Genomic DNA, 22917 nt, shown 5'->3' with positions numbered 1-22917 from the left:
CCCTTAATCCTCTACCTTACTGCCTGTCTGCCTGCCTCACTCTTCTTTATTTATCTCTCTTTCTCTTTAACTCTCACTCACTCACTCACTCACACACACACCACACACACTCACACACACACACACACAAAGTCATCATTGCCTCCTGTGCTCTTTCCTTGTCCTGGGAGATGAATGGAAGAGGACAGAATGCAGCGACTGCTCACTCAGGAAGTTCTCTCCTTTTCACCTCTCTCACACACACACACACACACACACACACACACACACACACACACACACACACACTCACTGTCTCTCCTTCTCTTGTATGTCTCTTCCTCTGTTTTTCTCTCTTTCTCTTTGCCTCTTTCTCAGTCTGTCTCCCTTTGTCTCTTTCTTGTGTTGTATGTCTTTCTCCCTTTTTGTCTCTCATGCTCTTTCTCTTACTGTCTTACCTGCTCTTTCTCTGTCTCTCTATCTCTGTCTCTGTCTAGCCCTCATTCTTGCCCTTTCTACACAGGGTTCACTTCGCCCCACTTTCAGTTTCACATGTTTCCTCTCTTGTCTGTCATGTTACCTCTCAGCTTCTCTTAAGCGGTTTTCTTTCCCCTCTCTCTCTCTCTCTCTCTCTCTCTCTCTCTCTCTCTCTCTCTCTCTCTCTCTTTCAGTGTCTGTGTGTTGCTTCGTGTCTTCACGTCAAGAGTGTCTCATGAATCGGTGGACATTTCGCTGCTGTCCTGTTGAAGTCAAGCTTGTTGTTGTTCTACCCCACAGACAGATATTATTTAACTTCTGTCCACACGTGAAGTCTGTAAACATCTAACGAACACCGACCAGGAAGTTCTTTCTTTTAAGGCAGGAACACACACCAAGCTGTAACTAGTTTTCTCAAACAGGGTTTCACTCGTTCTTCTTGTTGTTGTTGTTGTTGCGATGACCCCAAGCCCTGACACCACTTTACTCCCCACACATTTTTTTTTTTTTTTTTTAAACTACTTGCTCAGCCGTCGTATGGGAAGTGGTGTGGCGTTAGAGGAAATTCTGCACTGAGGTTTCGTGCTACAGCACAGACGCTGCTCACACATCTGTAAGATTTAAAACTGATACTCACTCTTAAGAATGCAAAAGGTGAGTTATTTTTTTTTTATGAGCTCTGTCTCTCTCTTCTGCTGCTCTAATGTTTGCATTGTTTAAGAGACTTCCTTACACAACCCTCCCATCTAATCCCAGGAGCTGTGTAAAACATGTGCTGCCATGAACACCGTCTGTCTCCTCTGACACAACGTCCTCTGAACTTTTAGGATGTGCCTAGTTGGTTCGCAAGCTACCAACAAAAATTAAGAAGAAGAGTACGATTAAGTCGACTTCCGAGCTGTGACGCCCTAATATTGCTGATTTGTCCGAGAAAATGTCAAGCGTATCCCTCTCGCTGTCCTTCCTACTTCAGCAACGGCAGTTCAGGTCTGAGGACGCAGTCAGCGTGTGCTGCACACACACACACAGAGTGTGAAGGAGACGGACAGTCTTGATGACGTCACAGGTCTAAACAGTGGTGGACAGGAGGGAACAGAAGCATGTGTCCAATCTGAAGCAGACTTCTACATGACACTTTTTATTTAATGAGACTCACTAGGTCACTTAAGTGCGATTATTCTGTCTTGATATTTAAAAAAAAACAACTTTTAATTGTTAATTATTTTACAATAAAAGTCACACAGTGAAGTGAGGCAGCGTTTCTGAAGCCCTGCTCTGTTCATCGCTCCGAGCGTCACTCGAAACCCTCAGCGCCTTCACGAGCCGTCAGCCGTAACTACGAAGCGACGCGTCCGTACTCAGCAAATTCCGGCACCTGATAGCGGAACAGCTCGGATTTCAGTCCGGTCCGTCGGTCCGGGTTGAAGCGAGAGGGTTCCGAGTGCTGGATAAGCGTTTCCGTCAAACCGCGTTTTAATATCTCGCTGACTCGGCTAATCTGCCTCCACTGTTCCACTGTCACACTTGGACGCGCGTGTCCGGTGTCTCCGTCTGCAAGAAACACGTCTCTTGTCAAAGAGGGAACAAGAAGAAGAAAAAAACGCTGGGTTTTATATGATGGGTGGTGTGTGTGTGTGTGTGTGAGAGAGAGAGGACAGTGGTGCCAGAAACACTGCTTTTAATGCTGCTTAGACAGTGTAGCAGTTGTCAGATAGAGATGAATTGTGTGTGTGTGTGTGTCAAAAGTAAGTTGTCAGATAGAGATGAATTCTTTTTTGAGTGCTAGAATCTTGCTCTTCATTATATTCCACTTTAGCATCCCTGAGCTCTGCAGCTGTTCTGCATGTATAAGCACTCTATCAGGGCCTGACAGGTCCACACACACACACACACACACACACACTCACTCTCTCTCTTTCTCTTACACACGCAGAGTCATTTATCTCCAATTTATCTTTATCTGACAACAGCTGTAAAATCAGCAGATCTATGCATGTACAGTTTATTGCCACACACACACACACACACACACACACACACACACACACACACACACACACACACACACACACACACACACACGCGCACACGTGCATAGCCGTGCCAGATCATTATGAAGTGACGTTAGGTGTGTGCAGGCTTCTCGCACTTGGCCCCCGACACCTGAACGGTGGAACGTCGTGTCTCTGTTTGAGGCAGAAGCTGATAAGGTGTCGGTGGTGGCCAGATCCAGCGATTTCACTCGTCTCACTTGCAGCTCAGGTTCCTGTTAGTGTGACGCTCCGAGTCTGAAGTGTCTCTTCCAACACCCGCAGATGAACAGTGTGTTGACTCGAGTCGGGTGTGTGTTATGGGAAAGATGTGTGTCTATCTTTCTTTCATCTGTCTTTCCTGTCCATGCATCTATCTTTTCCTCTCTTACCTTCTGTCTGTTCGTCTATTTGTCTGTCTGTCTGTTTGACTCTGTGTCCTTCCATTCAGCTCCCCCCCCATGTTGTCTGCATGACCTTCCATCTGTCTTGCCTCCAATTTCTTTTTTGTACGTCTGCCTGTCCTTGCATCTGTCTTCCCCTCTCTTATTTTCTGTCCCTCTGTTTGACTGTGTCCTTCAGTTTCCCTTTTTTTTTCTGAGTGTCTGTCTGTCGGCCCTTCCTTGCATCTGTCTTTTCTTTTTTCCTTTCATCTGTCTGTCTCTGTCTGGCTTTCCTTCCATGTGTCTTGTGTGCTCGTCTTTCCTTCAGTCTTTCCTCCTGTCCGTATGTCTGCATGTCTTTCTTTCTATCTGTCCTGCCTCCCATTTCTCTGTCTGTCTGTCTGCCTGTCATTGCATCTATCTTTCCTTCTCTTACCTTTGTCTGTGTGTTTTTCCATCTGTCTCTTTGACTTAGTGTCCTTCCATTTAGCTTTCCTCCTGTCCGTCTGCATACAGTAATGACCCTTCATCTGTCTTTCCTCCTAGTCTTCCTGTCTTTGCGTCTTTCTTTCCTTCATTTATTTTCTGTCTGTCTGTCTGTCTGTGTCTTCTTTCATTACCCTTTTTGGTTTCCCCAAATGTCCTTTCATCTGTCTGTCTGCCTGTCCTTGCATCTGTCTTTTCTTCTCTTTCCTTTCCTTCTGCCTGTCCTAACATAACTGTCCTCCTGTCCGTCTGTGCTTCCATTTAACTTTCCTAATGTCTCTATCTCCGTGCCCTTCAATATTTCTTGCAGAATTCTCTGTTGACTGTTGAGACAGATGTCTCCGCAGACAGTCTATACACCTGTCTTTCTTTTCTTTTTTTTCTTTTTGACTTTATCATCTGTTGGTCTGTCCTTTGTAGGGATGCACCCGCACGGATACCAGCATCAGCTACTAGTTTAATACGAAGCTCATCTGTTAAAATACTTTTAAAATAGTGCCGATACTTTTGCACCAGAGCCGCATGCTCGTTAAGGAGCCCCTAGATGCCTCTCAATACATCTCACTCGTTATCATTTGCACGTTCGTCATTGGTTCAAGCCTTACGCTAGATTTTTTTTATGCTTCAGTGTTTCATAGGTTACTGTGTGGCTTCACAAACAAACAAATAAACAATCAAACAAAAAACACACACACATTGCTCTGAAGCTGGTGATTTTTTTCGACTGAGTCGGAGAAAGTGCTACAGCAGATCTATAGAGTTTAACACAAGAAAGCATTTGATGTGTTAATATAAACCAACTGGAATGTTTCAGGTTAAAATAAACGTACGCGTCACTTTTTTCTTTTCTTTTTTTTTTTTCCCCGCACCACCTGGTCTGCGCTATTTTTACTAGATGTATTAATACAGATTCTAGATAATCTTTCTAGAATCAGGATGTGGAAACAGTGAGTACAGTGACGAGCAAAACTCTCTTTATCTAGCACCTAGATGGCACCGATGTACGTTTGTCAGATTCAAATAAGGTTAGTCAGGTTCAGATAAGGTCGGTATATAAAGCTGAGGTTCTGGTTAATGAATCTCCCTGTTTGTTAAAGCTCAAGCAAAGGCTAGACACCAGGCATATTTAAAGAAAGAAAAGAACTAATCAAAAACATGGAGCTGGGTGTTGTGTGCAAAAAAAAAATTAAAGAGGGGAAGGAGAAAAAGGAAAAAAAAAAACATACACCATCGACGACATTTTTAACTAAGGATAAAGTTTAAAGCTAGATGAGGTCGCTTCTCTTGTGGATTTTAATATTCAATATAATTAATATTAGCCTGTATTAATGCACATTAAAGTCCATAAAATTTGTGTACACCACATCGAATGTAAAGTAAAAAACTGTGATTTTGGGGTGGCTCATAAATAATTGAACAAACAGGTGACGAGCAGTCGCATGGTCAGGTGTGGCCCGTTTTCTCATTACTCCGTGACTTATTGAGGTTTACATTTGCTGCTCACTTGAACTCTTAAAATGCTGTCCCAGGAGGTGTTTAATGGAAGTGAACAAACAAAAATAAGCCCCTTCAGAGTGAGAGAGAGAGAGAGAGAGAGAGAGAGCACAAACACGGGAGTGGCCGAGACAACTGTTCTTAAAAGGAAGGTATTAATTGTCAAACTCAGCAACAGCAAAAGGCCTGAAACAACACTTTCACAACATCTGGCAGAGTCGAGAACACTCTTGAGGAGGTAGACGTGTCATCGTCAAAGTCTCCAGTCAAGAAACAGCTCTATGGAGTAAATACAGATTCTTCATTAAAAGTGTAAGGTTTGACAGATTGATCGGATGAAATCGAAATTAACTTCCACCAGAATGATGGGAAGAGAAACTTATGGAGAAAGAAAGGAACCGTTCATGATCCAAAGCACATCGCGTCATCTGTAGTGTTCTGGCAGATGAGCGCGTGTGGCTGCCAATGGAACCGGGTCCATTTCTGATCTCTTAAACCAGAATTTTTTTTCAAGTTTAAAGTTATTTGTATCAGACAGAAAAAAAATCATCTATAGACCTTTAAATTTTCGAATCAGGTGATTTCCAGATTTGTCCACCTCTGTCGATTTCACTTACAGTTCATTAGTAGTGGTTACTGTGCAGAATGTTTTTGTTATTTTCCACAACCTGTCATGTCAGATGTGCTTAAATAATCATAATAATAATAATAATAATGGGGGGGGAAAATCCTCCAACTTCCTGATTTCTATTGCCGTGTACACGTGCTGAATAACATCTCATTCTTCTGCACACCGTTGCGCGCGGTGTTATTGTGACCTCATCCTGAAACACAAACGTGGAAAAACACTCGCAGCCGATACACTTCGTTCCTTGTTTACTCTGTCCTGTACGAGAAACAGGAGGCGAGCGTGAAAAAGTGGAAGCGGTGTGGGTGAAAAAGAGGAAGAGTTGTTGAAAAAAAACGGAAACGTGGGTGGATGTGGTGGCAGTGTATGTGTAAGGAGAAGGGGGCGGGTGTGTGTGGGGGGCGGGAGAGAGAGACGGGGTGAATTCACAGAAGTGATTTTATTAGAAGCTGGCTCATGTGAAAGGGAAGGTGAAAGAGACAAGCAGACGGTCAGGCGGATGTGGTGAGGCAGAAAAACAGCCCTGAACATCCGAGCAGTTCACACCAGCTGCCAGTGGTGTTGCTCTTTCACTGAGTAGGATTTAGTGGCAGGAAATTCACTTGTAAATCAACTTAGATCGGGTAGGGCAGTGAATCTCGCGCACACACACACACACACACACACACACTTCTCTTCCCAGGCAGTCTGATCATGACTAAGAACTTTCTACCTTGATCGTATCCAAGCCCTAGTGAAACTCTGGGATAACTGCATCAGGGGATTATATAAGTAAAAAAATATAAAAGTTTTTACCTCTTATAAACCTCTTATTCTGCACAATCAAAAGTTTGACTCGTATTTAAAAGGTGCATAAATCTCTTTAATACAATAAATTGGTTTTATTTTGCCGTTCATGGAAACCAGTTCAACCATGCTGACTTGGATAAAGGGGAAAACTTTCTAAATCACACGTCAGATCCGGATATCGGAACAAATTGTAAAGATTGTTTTTGGGTTTTTTTGGAAAAGCCATTGTTTTTTTAGAATTGTAAATGTTTACATATAAACAGATTTTACTGTTTTTTTGTTTTGTTTTTTAAGTCCTGTTGTGACTGATCTTATTACATTCGCACTTAATTAGTATTTACTAAAAATTGGATTTGTGTGTGAACTGTAAAGTTGAAAAACACATTTGTAAAGTATGATTTAAAGAAAGAAATCTATGAGGTAGGTTTTTTTATTGGTTGCTAATCAAACAAAACATGTGGTGTAATGTTCAACCTCAGCAAAAACTTTATTTATTTAGACATAGACAGTTTGTTACCGTAGTGAATAGAGTCCTGTAATTATCCCCTTGAGAGCTGTGTGTCTCCTCCTAGAAGGACGTAAAGTTTTCTCCTACATTGTGTACGCGTTTACATTTCTCTCATAGGAAATGGTTAGTAGGTGTATGTAGTTCTTTTGTCAAACAACTTTCTGCTTACAGACTTAGTTATCAGGTGCTAATAAAGAGAAACCGTGAGGAGAAAATGCAGCGTACACACTGTACACCGAGTCCAGGTCTCAGGATGTTAAATCAGTCATGCAGTTGAATCGAACTTTATAGTTTAACGAACTATTTAGTTTCGTTAAACTAATGGTTAAACTGATGCATCAAATCGGTTTCAGACTCGATTAATTTGTTTATCTTTGAAGTTTCTGAGCAGTGGTTGTAATACTGCCATCTACTGGACTGGAGCATGGAGCAGAAGATTCACAGGGAAGGTCATCGCTTTGTGTGAGAGATATTAAACAACTAGATGTGCCCGCGACTTCGTTCTAGTGGACTTTTTAAAAATTTTTTTTTTTATTTAGTCCTGTCCAATTCTTTTTTCTCAGATTTTCTCCCCAATCTAGTAGTGGCCAATTCCTCCCCGTCACTAGGAGGCTCCCACACACATCAAGGCTACTACAACCACTCAGTCAGGAGGACGAAAGCTATCCCGTGTTTCCTCCGAACCACGTGACGCGAGCCGACCGCATCTTTTCGAACTGCTCGCTCACCGTTAGGGGCGGAGTAACACACTCGGAGGAAAGCGCTAGCCGCTCCTTCCGTGTGCGCGAGCTCACAGACGCCCCTGATTGGCTGTAGCGCCGTGACTAATGTGGGAGCACAAGTACCTCTCATCCCTCCCCCCTGAGAGAGCTCGGCCAATCAGCTCTCTCTGTGCCTCCGGCTGTGAGAGGAAAACAGCATCACCCGGGGTTCGAACCAGCGATCTCCGGATGATAGGGCGAGCGCTTTACCACTGCGCCACTCGGAGGCTTGTTCTAGTGGACTTTAATTGCACACGCAAAATGTACAGCGCCATCTGTTGAATTTTGAGATGAACTAATGATTTTTTAAAAAAAATTATAATATAGGGGCGTTTTTCATTTAAATTTCAAACTAACATATCTTCTCTTCCCGATTGTGATGAAACAAGGCCTATAGGGCCTATATGTAACCTAAAGCTCACACCTGTTTAAAAAAAAAAAAAAAAAAAAAAACCTATTAACATTCGTTAGGAAGTGATGCTTTATGTGATGTGTGCACAAACACACATTTAAAAAAATTTGGCAAAAATTACTGACACCCCAAATAGTTTTTTTTTTTGGAACTATCTTCAATGTACAGACATGCAAACTTTACACTTTTATTATACTGTATGTGTAGATCAACACGAGTTACACAGCATTTTAAACAAAGCAAATTAATAGATCCCTTATTTACCGTATCTTTAAATCAAAAATTGAGCTGCTTGAGATAAATTAGACAATTAGCATCAGGGCTATTGATTAGCTGAAAAGTCGCTTACCATTTAATATTTATTCGATACTTTAGTTATTAAAATAGCATCGTATCGTGACGTTATGCATCAGGATAACCTTGTTTCTTTAACCACTCCACGGTAGTTAATTAATTATTTTATTTACTGACTTCCTTACATACGTACGTACTTATTTAAAGCATGTTCCACATCCTCACTGAATGTCTGGTGAACATTAAACACTGTACTTTTCATTTCCCGTTCCTGCATCTATTTTACGTCGATTAAATTTGGTTTATTTTTTGTGCAGGATCTTTTTTTTTATTGTATCAGAGCGTAAAAAATAAAACCACAAGCAGATGAATGATTACACAGATATTATTCTTTTATTTATTGGATCAAAATTTTATTCATGTTGGCCTTAATCAGATTACTTCGTTCCACCTGTGTGTCTTTTATCCAGACTGAGATATCGTTTTTACTACTTTTATTATTACCAGATGAGTAGGTACACTTCGTGATAAAGCTGTGATTTAGATTCCTGTACTTGAACACATCAGCCACAAAGAAAGACATGAAGAACTGCAGAGAAATTATAAGAAAGTTTCCTGGTCACAACAGTGAACGCTTTTTTTTTTTTTTTGGTTCTTCGACATGGCCTTGGGTTTGAATGTTAGTCTGCTTGCCCACGTCATCGCCTCCGTGTGACGTTCTGCTTTGACGTCGGTGTTTAGGCGGGTATGCCACAGAGCGAGTTCGCAAAATGTATTTTATGAGAGAAAGGCAAATAAAACGCACAGGTCACATTATTAAATACGTTTATTTAACCAAATCAGTGTATGTCATTTTACCAACAATTTGGAGGAACCTGAAGTGATCAAGAGTCCTCATACTCTTAGAACAACTCTTTCACAGTTTAAGTCCTGGAATTTACCCATGCGATCAGGAATGAAATGATAAATAATAAAATAAATGTCATCGATGTGATACTCTGGCCATTCAGTACGTTTAGATCATCAGCTGACTTCATTTTATTGTCGCATAATGAGTCTAGACCTCGTACCAACTGAAGCAACCCTGTAGGGAGTGGGCGCTCTGAATCATTTCTTCACTTCCCTTCCTCCTCTGACGCACCATCACTCTGGAATAGGGTCAGTCTGAACTCATCAGACCACATGACCTTCTCCCCTTGCTCCAAGTCCAGTCTTCAAATTAAAGCCTTTTTTTTTCTCTTCAAAGAGCCTAAATAGCAAGTGGATTTCCTATGTGGTTTTCACACAGTAGTTTAGTCCGAATCCTGCGGGTTTTCATCTCGTTGTGTGTGTCTTGAGACGCTCTTACTATAACTAATAAACATGGGTTTGATTTTTTTTTTTTTTTTTTTTTTTTTATCATGCCAAGCATCACCAAGCATTCAAGTCATCTCCTTTCGGGATAAATTTTTTTCTGCTCACATTTCTTTGAAGTTGATTCCCCCCGCCCCCCCCTGCACTTTTACTTGTGTTTAAGGATTCTTAAACCTGTTCTAGTCTTTTCAAGTCTCCTCATTTGTTTTTCTTTTTTTTAATGCAGGCCTCTAATTTGTGCTTTTTTGTATAGTAATTAGTTTTCTGTTAATTAAAAATGTCAATTTGTCTAGTCTCAGCTAGTCAGTTATTTAGTTTAGCAAATTTATGTTGTTAATTTATGTTGTTTGTATGTAGCACCTTGGTCCTGGAGAAACGTTGTTTTGTTTCTCTATATGGATGAAATGACGATAAAAGCCGACTTGACTTGACTCGACTTCCAAGGAAGTGTTCCTGAAGTTCGAGAAGTAATAAATGGCAAGCAAATCTCCTTGTTTTTGCCGATTTGTGATCGGAAACTGTGATGCTACCCAAACCACAAGTTTTGTGATCCATCGCACTCTGACTGTTTAAATCTGGCTGGTGTTTTCTCAGTTATCTGCATGTTCCTCCTCCTTCTTCATCTTCTATATTGCTTATCCTGTATACAGGGTCGCGGGGGCCTGGAGCCCTATCCCAGGAGACTTTGGTTATGAGGTGGGGTACTCACTGGAAAGGGTGCCAGTCCATCACAGGGATCACACACACACGGTACGGGCAAATAGCGTAATATACATGTTTTAGGACTGTGGGAGGAAACTGGAGGAACATTCCGAACTCAACGAATACAGACCCGAGGTCAGATTCGAACTCCTTGACCCTGGCCGAACGGTGCCACCTTGCATGTTCCTGACTCCTTTATACATTCCACTGTCAGCCAGATCATGCCCCGGAAATTCAGTGACACACAGTGTGCGTCATGGTTAGAGGACTGAGGAGCGTCACACCGCTGTGAATTTCATTAAATTTAAACCTAACCTTCATGAGAAATGTTTTGTAAGGATCATTACAGAGTTGTTGTTGTTGCAGTGCCATTACGAATTAAACTTTATATATGAAAGTGAAACAAGTCGTGAACTCTACAGAGTGCATGTTTATTGGACGCCAGCCTGGCTGACGCACTGCACCCTCCCCGACCGGCGTGTGCCGGCTGCTCGGCGGTCTCAGCGCTTGTGATGACGAGCAGTGCCACCCACCGAGGCAGACATAACGTAGTCAGGAGCTATTTCTTACACACACACACACACTTAGGCAACCAGAGCTCCAGGTTCTTACGCACACGTACAATTACCTGTCTTTCCACACTAACACACGGGCGGTTTGTGGCTCTTATTGTTATTGCCTTGTCTGTGACTTGTACTGCACTTTGTTTTTTAATCCATTACAGAAAGGAAAGTGCATTTTTTTTTTTTTTAAGCTGCCCCATGTATCCAGTGTCACTGTCCCTCTGTTTGTCTCTCTCAGGTTCTCTCTCCCTGTAATTTGTTCGCATTGTTGACATGCTGTTCCCGTGCTCACTTGGCAGCTAAACGGCCTTTGGGGTAAAAAAAAAAAAAAAATGAGCAGGTTATCACCTGTTATCACCCAGATGAGGATGGGTTCCCTGTTGAGTCTGGTTCCTCTCAAGGTTTCTTCCTATTGCCATCTCAGGGAGTTTTTCCTTGCCACTGTCGCCGTCACCCTTGGCTTGCTCATCAGAGACATTTCATTCATCATTCATCCATTTAATTATTATCTAGACACATTTTTCTCACACATACACACTTCCAAATATTTTCTTTTCTTTTCTTTCTTAAAAAAAAAAAAAAAAAAAAATCTTTCATTTTTTTTTCTTGTGAAGCTGCTTTGGGACAATGACCATTGTTAAAAGCGCTATATAAATAAAATTGAATTGAATTGAATTGAATTGAGGCTGAGATGGAGAAAGGGATGGAGTTGTAAGGCCAAAAGTTTAGAAACCTGACCCTCACACATCATGTATAAGCCTCAAAACTGTTCAAGCTTCATGAAGGCACGCTCAGTCAAGGTCTGCGCAGAACCCTAATCTCAGCCCCTCCCCCAGGCTGCTGACTCCATCCCAGGTCTTCTCACTCACCATCATCTCACTAGTAGTCTTGTGACTAAATGCACAGTAACTTGAGGAAAGCCTCGGAAGACATTGTAGCGGCAGAAAGAAACTAAATGTTGAATGAGAGCTTCAGCAAACACAAGTTGGAAACCGCTTTGAAAATCGCTTTGCTGTTTTAGCATGTGTTAAACTGTCCATATTCACTGTTAAATAGTACATTTATATGAGGCATCACTCATATTAAAGGGGAATAATATACCAGTAATCAAGCGCTTTGTCTCCTCAAGGTGGCGTAGTGATGCACGTCCCTCAACAGAGCCAATCAGTAGGTGGAATAAACAAAACATAGCATGACACACCTTGGCTTACTCTAGGAAATGGAGAGTACACTATGAAAACTGAACCTCCAGACACAGCTGGAATTTTACAGGTTGTTGAAGCAAACGTGTCCACTTTAGTCCGATGTGTGAATAAAATACCTGAACTGAGAGTCCGGTATGACGGAGTAACCAGAGTCTTTTCACGTTCATTTACAGCCCTAAAGATTAATCGATCAAATCATCGAATTAAAGATTAGTGTTTGTGTTCCATGTCAATACAAGGAAATACACAAGGCCATCAAAGTTCAAACTGTCTACATAGTTACTGAAAATTGTGCAGTTTGTTTTAATACATTTGCATTAGAAATATGGACTTTATTACTTATTTTTAATACCTTATTTTTACCTTTTACTCACCCTGTAGATAAATTAATGTAGTGTTAAATTAAATGATGTGTGACTTTTAGTGATAAAGCTTTCTTTAAAAAATTTTTTTTCCTTATTAGGGCCCAAGCACAGTGTGTGAGGATGCTGTGAGGGCCCTCTTGTTTTTCTAAGGATTAATTTTATTATTATTATTATTTTATTTTTATTTTTTTTCCACCATTTAGAGCTTTTTTGGGGTAATACACAACACTCACACACTTGCACAAACACACCCATACATCACACACAGGCACTAACAAGTCTCACACACACACACACACCACATGCACAAACAGATTCTCCTTGTCACATACCTCAAAAAACATACACACGCACACTAACAAGTCACATTTCTCACACACGCACATCACAAATGATCACAAATGTTAACACACAGACTCGCACACCGCACGCACGAACACATTCACCACGTCACCCACACGTCTCTCTCTCTCACACACACACACACACATACATCTGGGGCTTAAATGACTAAGATCAATCATTTTTTTTATATATATATTATACAAAGATAACCCAAGTAATAAGTGAGCGCTGCACTCGTCTTAACACGCTCAAAAAACACAGATTAGATTTTGTGCACCCGGGTGGCGATGGCTCAAGGTGCTTGGGCCCGCTCATCATTGCTTGCAACTATATTTGAATGTTTAATTTTTAATTCACTAAACATTTAATAGTAAACATTTTTCTGATTTACTAATACATTCTACATTGTTAGAATGGCGACATGTTTAGTAATTGGTAAAAATGTAACTTTTAAAGAAATAGTTAAACAGTAAACACAGACTGTTACGTGACCAGTGCACAGATGTGCAGTGTATAGGTACTGTAAGTTTATAAGCTGCTATTGCTAAACTGCAACTAATTTAATCTAATATCAATTTCTTTGTTGCATAACTTTTTCATGCATTTTAACGAATAGCATTTCTAAAGTATGCTATTTAGGCTAACCCTGATCACCATCTCCTTCTATTTAAAAAAAAAAATATATATATATTACATGATTTACAATTTTTCATCTTCTCTGCTCAACCCGTCAGCTTTAACTTTAAGAGCTGTGAGATGTGACAGCTCCAGCGCTCCTATAACAAAGTGTCTTTTGATTGCGGAACCTCCTTACTTTGCAAAAACGTGTGGCCACGCAGGGGTCCTCCTCGTCCTCCTCCTCCTCGTCCTCCTCCTCTTCTCGATGGCGCGATGAAAAATGACAACAGCCGTAATAACATATTGGACATCTGCTGCAGAATTGAGATCGGTTAAGTGCGCAGAACTGGGAGGCGGATGTTTCCTAACTTGCACCAGTACGCTCCCAGTTGTGAGTCGAGAGGAGCAGTAGATCAAATTCGGTGACATATTGTACATTAGAGACTTAGGATGGAGGATGAAGTCTTATTGGGCCGTGACACATGTCCGCCGTAGGCCGAGATGGAGAGACGTGCAAAGTTAGATTGAGAGGCAGGATATTGGTTGCGCGCTTGATGGATGCGACAGCGCTTCAGTTCACGAGTTCAGGCTTGGGTGAGCGTTCGGTTTGTCTGACAGGTCCGTCGCAGTGGGAACATCTCTGAGCTCAGTGGATGGCAGAGAGGCAGCAGTTCGCTCTGGCAGCTCTGACTGATTCAGCATGGCTCAGAACTGAAGCGCCAGGAGTAAATGGGCCAATTAAGGACAGCTTGCTCAGACTCCGCATGGGGTTAATACCACTCTGCCGTAATTAAAAATGAATTCAGATTCTCTATCCTGGAAAACTATTCCATTCCAACTTTTTTTATTCACTCTCAGTTTCTCACCAAGACATTGCAGATGCTTTAGTTCATTTTTTTTTTTTTTCTTTTCCTATAGCGTAAGCTTTTTTTATTTAGCGTTTTTTTCCCCCCTGTACAACATCTGGCATACTGTCTCCTTCTGGTTTTTAGTAGAAATAAAGATTTACTGGGAAATGATCGAGGGTATTAAGTGTGAGGTGTGAAAAAGGGAGGTGTGTTTTTGTATTCTTTTATTTAAGTGTGTCAGATGGAGAGGCGGTGTTTATACAGTATATTAGGATCAAATGTCCACGTAAATATTAGGGAATACATCTGATTGTTTTTCAGCTTTTGGGAACATTAATGTGGTCCATGGGGAAAAGATGTTTTTTTTTTTTTTTTTTTACAACAGAAGTGACTCGTTTACTGCATTAGTAGCCTAATCATCTCAGTGGTATTAAATCTATATGGTAGGTCTATACATCGCCCTGGGCTCGTACTACAGCAGGCTGTGTTTCTCAGCACAGGGGACACGATTACACTGGAAACCCTGAAGCTGTGTGTTGTGAACCGCTGGTGTTGTAAACATGTTACATTGCTAGCTCTGCTGCCAGTCCAATCAGGTTTGTGACTGAAAATGAAGCGAAACATACAGACGAACACGGTCAGAACAAGAGCGAACGGTTTTCTCTCCTTTTTTCTGTCTAAGCAGCACTGAACACTGCATTCCAACTCAACATTTCTAGTTACAATTCTTAGGAGTATATATAACTACCCAGTTTTTTCTGTATATACAATTTGGCTGTAAAGGTACGAGCATTTCAATTTGTACTAGTCAGTGCAGGACCTTTGGTTCAGGTATTAGAGTGAATTAAATTAAAGAGACAGACAGCATAGCTCTTGTAGCACATGGTTTAGTGATATGACAGACAAGCGAGTTTGTTATAAATAATCTAGCATTCCACCTCAAGTGATCATTAACCAGGAGTTCCATCATTTTTTTACTTTGGTGTGTTCAACAGACGAAAAAAAAAAAGAAAACGGAACGTTGCAGTGTTTTCGAGTTTAGTTAGCAGCATGTTAGGCACCTAGGTTACCTATAGGTATATAGAGGTATATTTTTATTCTCAAAGCACTGTACTGTAAATTTAGTGATTCAGGTTTAACAAATGATTTATGGTGATTTAAGTTAAAACTTAATAATTAATGGTTTATACAGTATAATGTAAGAAGTTTTACCTTCTTTTTGAAGCTACGGGCAGCCGTGTCGATTTCCGGTCACATGGGTAAGCGGGAGTAAAACCCTAAATTCACTTTTGTTGTGGCTTTAGCACCTCCAGGGTTGAAGGTTTGATTCCCACCTTGGGTCTGAGTAAATAATGTTTCAAAAATATCATGAATATAGTATCTTGTTTATTTATTTAGAAGAACCATTGTTTGCAGTATTTGCCTTTTTTTTTTTTTTTAATAACAGAAGATATGTGCCAGTTTGCTGTTTGAAGGTTTAACTCCTCAATAAATCCTAATACATTTTTTCACTATAAAATGTACCAAACCTACACTTTTAACTTTTGCATGCACATACATACTATATATAATGTGTGTATATATAATATGTATAGCGCTAACCTGCAGTAGTGTGTAATTACAATCCAGAACATAATGTAACGAACTTCCTGCGTACCACAACCTCAACACAACACAGTGACTACATCTGATCTAAAAGCTTTCTCTCTTTCTCTCCGCCGTACAGGAGAGTACATCAAGACTTGGAGGCCGCGGTATTTCTTGCTGAAGAATGACGGTACGTTTATTGGTTATAAGGAGCGGCCACAGGACGTGGACCAGCTGGAGACGCCGCTTAACAACTTCTCCGTGGCACGTGAGTATCTCACTCGGACGTTAGCGATAGGCGGGAAGGCATTCTTGGGATCGAGAGGATTTAATGGGATTTAACATCGGTAGTACTGCTAGCAGTAGTGCTGTCGTCCCTGCGGAAATGTTCTAGGACTGCAGGACGCCTGGTTTTTAAAGTCTGTTCTCGAACAGTTCTTCTACTTCTTTCTCCGTCTCACTTTCCCCTTCTGAACTCAGCCGAGCATCACCCCTCTATCGCTGCCAAAAGCCGCTTGAATGATTGAACAGGCTAATTAGACAGCCATATTGTTTGTTAAAGGAAATGCTTCCACCCTGACACTCGTGAGTTATAACGGTTATTAAGTGCCTTATTCTCATTATTTATCTCGGCTCTGCTCTAAAGCAGCAGCAGCATCAGCAGCAGTCGTCCCTGGCGTCAGACGCAGTCAGTCGTGTAACAGCAATGATGTCGGTGTACACCGATGACACGGTGCAAAGCATTCTGGGCTGTTGATGAGCCCTGCTGGAGCACAGTGGTGGCCTCCACTCAAGTCCTCCATCTCCTCGACAGGCCTCTTATGTCGCCCCCCTCCTCCTTCTCTCCTGCCCCAAATGGCTCTATGCTCCAGCTTCCTCTTCCACATATGGCTCCTGATGCGTCTGTGTTCCACCGCCATTGTGCTTTGTTACTTCAAAAAGCACACGTCATGATTTTTTTGTTTAGTTGCCACTGCTGATTTTTGTTTCATCGCTAAAAAAGACACGAGTGTTGGTTATTTAAGTGCTGACGTACACTTCTCCGACTCTGCCGGACTCTCGAGTGTAAAAGCACACGGAGCAAAAAGGTGTCGATTTCTGGGGCGAGTCCATGACTCATTACTTTGAAAATAATTTGAATCCAGTGCAATGTGTACAAACTGTACTGTATACTTTAATATTGGAGGTCTTGAGAGGACAGTGTTGGACAGTGGAGATAAAATATCCCCTCATGGTCACTTTATACCATAAAGCAGGGGTTTCTCGAACCTAATATTCAATTGTCAGAATTTGTTTTCTGTTCAAGGTCAAGGTCCGGAGCGGTTAGTGATAAGCAAATTTTATTTATTTATTTATTTTTATTTATTTTTTACTTGCTTATAACATGCTTAAAAGCAACGTTAACATTTAAGGCAGTCTGAGACACAATCCTTTGAAGCTGGAAAAAAATAACTAAAAATCCTTAAACCCGAGCAACTCTTTTATTTAAAACTACTAAATTCAAGTGTCAGAAAGACTTAAAATACTTTTTAAAGTTAGTACAAAAGAAATGGCACTGTTTGCCTGCAAATTGTTGCTTGTGAACCTAAACAGCCCCAACTTCTAACATTAAATTTTGTTACAAATATTTTAGAAAAAGAAAAAAAAACTACAATAGAAAAAATTCCATTGACTGAAACAAACTAAATAAGCAAAGTGCATTGGCTTTGATCCCTGAATAAAATGATTAAACAAACTGACATTAAAGGACAACACAAGAAGAACCCGTAATATTAAAATCATTTCGAAGTAAAAGTTCCCTGCAGTAGCTCTGCTACTAGGTTTATTTATGGACAAGAGCAGGGATGTGCCCTTTTGCGATTTTTCAACATGAAGAAATAATTTCACCAGCTGTTCCAGGAGGAAGAAAGAGTGGAGCTGATTGACTGCAGCATGCATTTCTACTTAAAAACAAAATTGATAGACAGACAAAATAAGTCGGCGGCCTAGTTGGAGAAATCGCACCGTCTACATTCGATCAAGCTGCCTGAACCTTGGCACAGAAATGATGTGGTCACTACACTGACATTAACATTTGGATCGTGACATCATCCCCAAATAGGTGACGTACGGAAGACGTCGAAGTCTCTCTTTTCTGTGTCCACAGGACAGAACGCGAGCGCCTGTCAGCCTTTAGATAACTCGCTCATTTTGACCGGGTGCCCGTGCGCCATTAATTGAACTCTGTGATGTTAAACACCAAACCTTTTTCAGCCGTCAACGTTGCCATGACAACGGGGTGAAACAGGGACACTATTAAGTTTAGCCTTAATCTCGGGCAGGGATAGCTTTAACGATGTCTAAATAGACTACGTGACTAAGAGTTTATTGATATTAGTGTAACACGTTTTTATTTTTTACGTTTCCTTTTTAAGAGTAAATAATATATAGCATGTGAAATATCATTTCATACTCGGTGTGTTATTTAATTGTAGAATGAGTTTAAAATCTACAAAGACTTACTCCAGCACTTCCCCTAGTAGCAAAGCTGCATTATTGTTGTAATATGAAACAGAACACCAGGCCCTAAACACCGCTGCAGTCCCATGATGCACCTGTTTTGCTGCAGCACAGCTGGGGAGGTTCTCCACCATGTGTGTTTAATGCAGTACTGGGGATGAATGGAGATAAAGATAAATGACTGTCACCATGCCTTCCTTTCCTCCTGTTTCTCTTTCTCTCTCTCTCTCACTTTCTCTCTCTCGCTCACTCCCTGGTGCACTTCTCTGTGGCCGTGTCCAGAATGTCAGCTGATGAAGACGGAGAGGCCGAAGCCCAACACATTCATCATCCGCTGCCTGCAGTGGACCACTGTCATCGAGCGCACGTTCCATGTGGAGACCCCTGAGGAACGGTCAGATATTCAAACACACACACCAGCCAGTTTTGTCTTTCTGTCGAGATCTTTTTTTTTTCTTTTCTCAATTCTAATCAAATTTTAACATGAAATAGTGATCCAAAGGCACTCATGTTCTATCAGGCTTAACTGAGAAACATTCATTCTGCACATTAGAGTCCACCATCAGAAACTGATGTCAAATTATATTATGAAATATCATCATCATTGTGTGTTAATATTATAGTACGTTGGTGATTAGAAATCATGTTATAATACTGGATAAGAATTATTTTAGGCATTAACCTCTGTATCAAATGCTGAAGGGAGATTTTAAGTGACATTAATATTTATTATTTAAATACAGTGGAACGTCGGGTGTTCGTCCTCAAGTTCTGTTCATGACCTGATTTTGCCGTCGACTAATTCAGTTTTCCCCCCATTCGAATACATTTAAATACAATTTATCTGTTCCCGATTATTGATTATTGTATTTATTACTGTAACGATATTTAGCTTTTCATTCATACAGTGGAACCTTGTATTACGAGCATAATTCGTTTCGGGAGCGGGCTCGTATTTCAAAAAAATCGTGAACCAATTAAAATTTTCTCATAAGAAATGATGGAAACTCAAATTATTCGTTCTACAACCTCAAAAAAATAAATACATAAAAATAATTAACACAAAATATGAAGTAAAAATAAAACAAATTAACGTGCATTTCACCTTTAAAAAAAAAAAAAGTAAAAATAAATCCTGTCAGATAAATGTTTTTGTGCGCGCAGGTTCTGTGTGCGTGCGTGCGTGTGCGTGCGTGTGCGTGCGTGTGCGTGCGTGCGCGTGCGTGCGCGTGCGTGCGCGTGCGTGCGCGTGCGTGCGCGTGCGTGCGCGTGCGTGCGTGAATCTAAAGTAAGCTCCCCTTCCCCCCTTCTCGTCTTACAGTTTGCCCTTCCTCAACTCCTTTCACACATTGTGAACACAACAGAAACGCTGTTTTATCGGAAAAATAAACAAGAAATCTCTCTAATGACACTTGATTGAGCGACACACTGATGAAATCACTGCTGTAAAGTAAAAATAAAACAAATGAATCTGCACTTTACCTTTAAAAAGAATCTTGACACAGCAGTGTTTCTGTGTGGAGCAGAGAGAAAGAGTGTGTGTGTGTCTGTGAAGGCGAAAGTAGGAGGGGTCTGTGTGGCACGGTGTCCAATGACGCGCGTGCGCACACAGACACAAAGAGCAGGCTGAACCTTGAGCAGAGAGAGAACATGGATTTTTCACCTCTCTGATTAGACTTGCTTTTGCTTTACGCGCGCTATACACAAACACGCATACAGACGCATAATAAAAGATGTTTTACACACACACACACACATGTGGTCACAGTGTTATAGTAAACAGGACATATGTGCACGGATGTTGATAATACCAATAAGAGCTGTGCACTAAGACCCAGCAGGGGAGACGATTAACCACAATTCCGCAGCACAAGAAAGAGAAAAACCGTTGGCTCAGTTGTAATCACGTGACGCTCGGCATCAAAACAAGAAGCGCATGCGTGATACATGATACTCGGTACTCGTAAACCAAGATTTGTTCTTTTTCCAAGTCAAAATATCTTAATGTCTGTTGGCTTTAATCCCTTGTTTATCTTCTGCAGGGAGGAATGGACTAAAGCTATCCAGGCTGTGGCTGACAGTCTGCAAAAACAGGAAGAGGAGATGATGGACTCTTCTCCTGACCCAATGGACATGGAGATGTATCTAACCAAACCTCGACTCAAAGTGGTACGCGCCACTTACCACATTATTTTCTGTCTTACTTCTCCTTGTCGTAGCGTTTAGCCCCATAAAACCCAGTGTTCGCTAAATGCACCAGAAGCATAAAGTAGGTAGTGGAGTAACCATGATTTCAATTAAAGTTCCAGCAGTGCTCAGGATTCATGTTCGAAATTTGCCGATCATTACATGGTGTACCGTAGCGGCGTATTTTGTCAACTCATCAAGTTTTTAATTGAAACTGTATTCAGCCAAGGAATATAATTGCTCTCTTTCTGCTTAGCAACTTGGAACTTTTGTTCCCCCATGGACTAAACAAAAAACTACTCAGATGGCATCGTGGGTAGCTTTCAGGAGCTTTGTTGTTAAATATAGATAAAGCAAGGAAGGACTGAAGAAAGGAATCTGTATATCGTTTGCTAAATATAGAAAGATATTAAAGTTTGCTAAAGCAATAAGGGTTTTCTCTAAAATATTAGTTCTCTGAAGGAACTCCCAGTGTCCCATGAAGCACAACCAGGGAGCCGTAAATATTTTATTTTCTTTTTCTCATTTTGTTACTGTAAATTCCTTTTAATGAATTCTTATCATTACCAGGTATAATTGTTTTTTTTTTAAATGGGTATGAAAAAAAACAATAATAATAAATAAATATAAATACGCTACGGCTCAAAAGTTTGGGATCACTTTGAAATGTAATTGCTTTCCAAGGAAACACACAGTAAGTTAGTCTGCATAGAAAATATGGCAAATGAACAAGACATGCTGACATCGTCAATGTTAGAAATAATGATTTTGATGGAAATGATGCATGTGTTCTTTGCCTTCATCAACAAAACCCACTTTTGCAGCAAAAGGCAGACTGTAGGCATTCAAGTCGTCAAATTATTCAATATAATCTGATGAGATTTCACCCCATGCTTCCTGAAGCATCTCCAACAAGATGGATTGGCTTCCTCATATCTTCCTCCAATAGGGTTCAGATCCGGAGAGTGTTCTGGCCGCTCCATTACATTCAGAATTCTGGCTAACTTTAATTGTTTGTGAAATGAATAAAATTGTTTGTGAATTGCATGCATATTTATACACCGATCACCTTATGATTGTGATTACATTATGAACACTGACAGGTGAAGTGAATAACATTGATTATCTTATTATAATGGCACCTGGAGGTGGGTGAGATATATTAGGCAGCATTAGTAAACATTTTAATGTATTGGAGGCAGGACAAATGGGGTGAGTGTATAATTTTGAGAGACATTAACAAGGGACAAATTTAAAGGTTCTCCGATCAATCACCAAGTGAACAAAGTCAGAAAATAGAAATTTAATTTTTACAGATCAGTTGTCGCTCATGTAAACCTGCTGCCTAGTTTCATCAATATTTTCATCAAGTAGCTTTTCTCTTTGTTGATGCCATTTCTGAAACTAAAATGCTCGTACGCCAACCTGTAATATATTGTAGATGAACTTTTCATAGAAGTGATGAGGTAGTCGCCACGTAGACATTATTGGTTACATCACTCACACGCACTTATGCCGCAGTAGATCTACCACCAGATCCATCTGGCCATCAAAGGTCAAACATGTACAGTATATCTATAAGCGAGCGGTTTAACCCATGTGGGATAGGGGATAAATGCGCAGAGTACGGATGGAGCTGTTGTGTACACAAACGGGGCTGATGCATGTACGCTCCGTAACGTTGTGTAGGTGTATTGTTCCAACCTGTTTGCTGACACGCTGTCTATTTGTGTGCCGTTTCAGACTATGCATGACTTTGAATACCTCAAACTCCTTGGGAAAGGCACTTTCGGCAAAGTCATCCTGGTGAAGGAGAAGGCCACAGGAAAATATTACGCCATGAAAATCCTCAAGAAGGAAGTCATAGTAGCGAAAGTAAGTGATGTGGCGTGAAGGGAGTGATTGCACTGAGCTGGAGGATACTAGTCTGTGTAAGTGTGTGAGAGCTTTGTGTGTGTGTTTGAGTGAGTGAATGAGTGAAAATGTGAGCGCGAGAGAGAGAAAGGTCATATTATCCAAGTACACTACAGCTCTTTGTGATCTGTCTCTCAGGATGAAGTGGCTCACACACTTACGGAAAACCGCGTCCTCCAGAATTCTAAGCACCCTTTCTTGACGGTGAGCGAATCTATGCAAACACACACACAAGTACACCACTAACACTTCTCTATCACTTCTCTCCAGCCCTTTGAATAACATCTTTTTTCCAGTCTGTATATTTCCACTGGTTCTCTTCTTACAGGTTAATGCAGCTATAAAACTCTAATGCTATTTTAGGATCCATTTTTTTGTCTGGGAATCCAGTGCTTGACGGTGAAGAGAAACTGGGGGGACACATTACTACAGGGTGTTAGGATGCAAACCATGTACAGGATGTGTGAGGCCTTGCATATCGGAGCAGCTC

General features: G+C 40.9%; 1 protein-coding gene across 1 annotated transcript in view; it reads left to right on the top strand.

The window, feature by feature from the left end:
* The window catches only part of akt1 (v-akt murine thymoma viral oncogene homolog 1), a 70032-nt gene that overhangs the window by 30997 nt on the left and 16118 nt on the right, over positions 1-22917 (top strand). Inside the window, exons 3-7 of the mRNA XM_053509629.1 lie at positions 15967-16095; positions 18609-18720; positions 20369-20495; positions 22257-22388; positions 22566-22631. Of these exons, the coding sequence (XP_053365604.1) occupies positions 15967-16095; positions 18609-18720; positions 20369-20495; positions 22257-22388; positions 22566-22631 (566 nt within the window). The remainder of the gene's footprint in view (positions 1-15966; positions 16096-18608; positions 18721-20368; positions 20496-22256; positions 22389-22565; positions 22632-22917) is intronic.

Source organism: Clarias gariepinus, chromosome 13 (assembly GCF_024256425.1).
Source record: "Clarias gariepinus isolate MV-2021 ecotype Netherlands chromosome 13, CGAR_prim_01v2, whole genome shotgun sequence".
In the NCBI taxonomy this organism is placed as follows: domain Eukaryota; kingdom Metazoa; phylum Chordata; class Actinopteri; order Siluriformes; family Clariidae; genus Clarias; species Clarias gariepinus.
The sequence above is the reverse complement of the archived record's forward strand: the minus strand, read 5'-3'. Positions and strand labels throughout refer to the sequence as shown.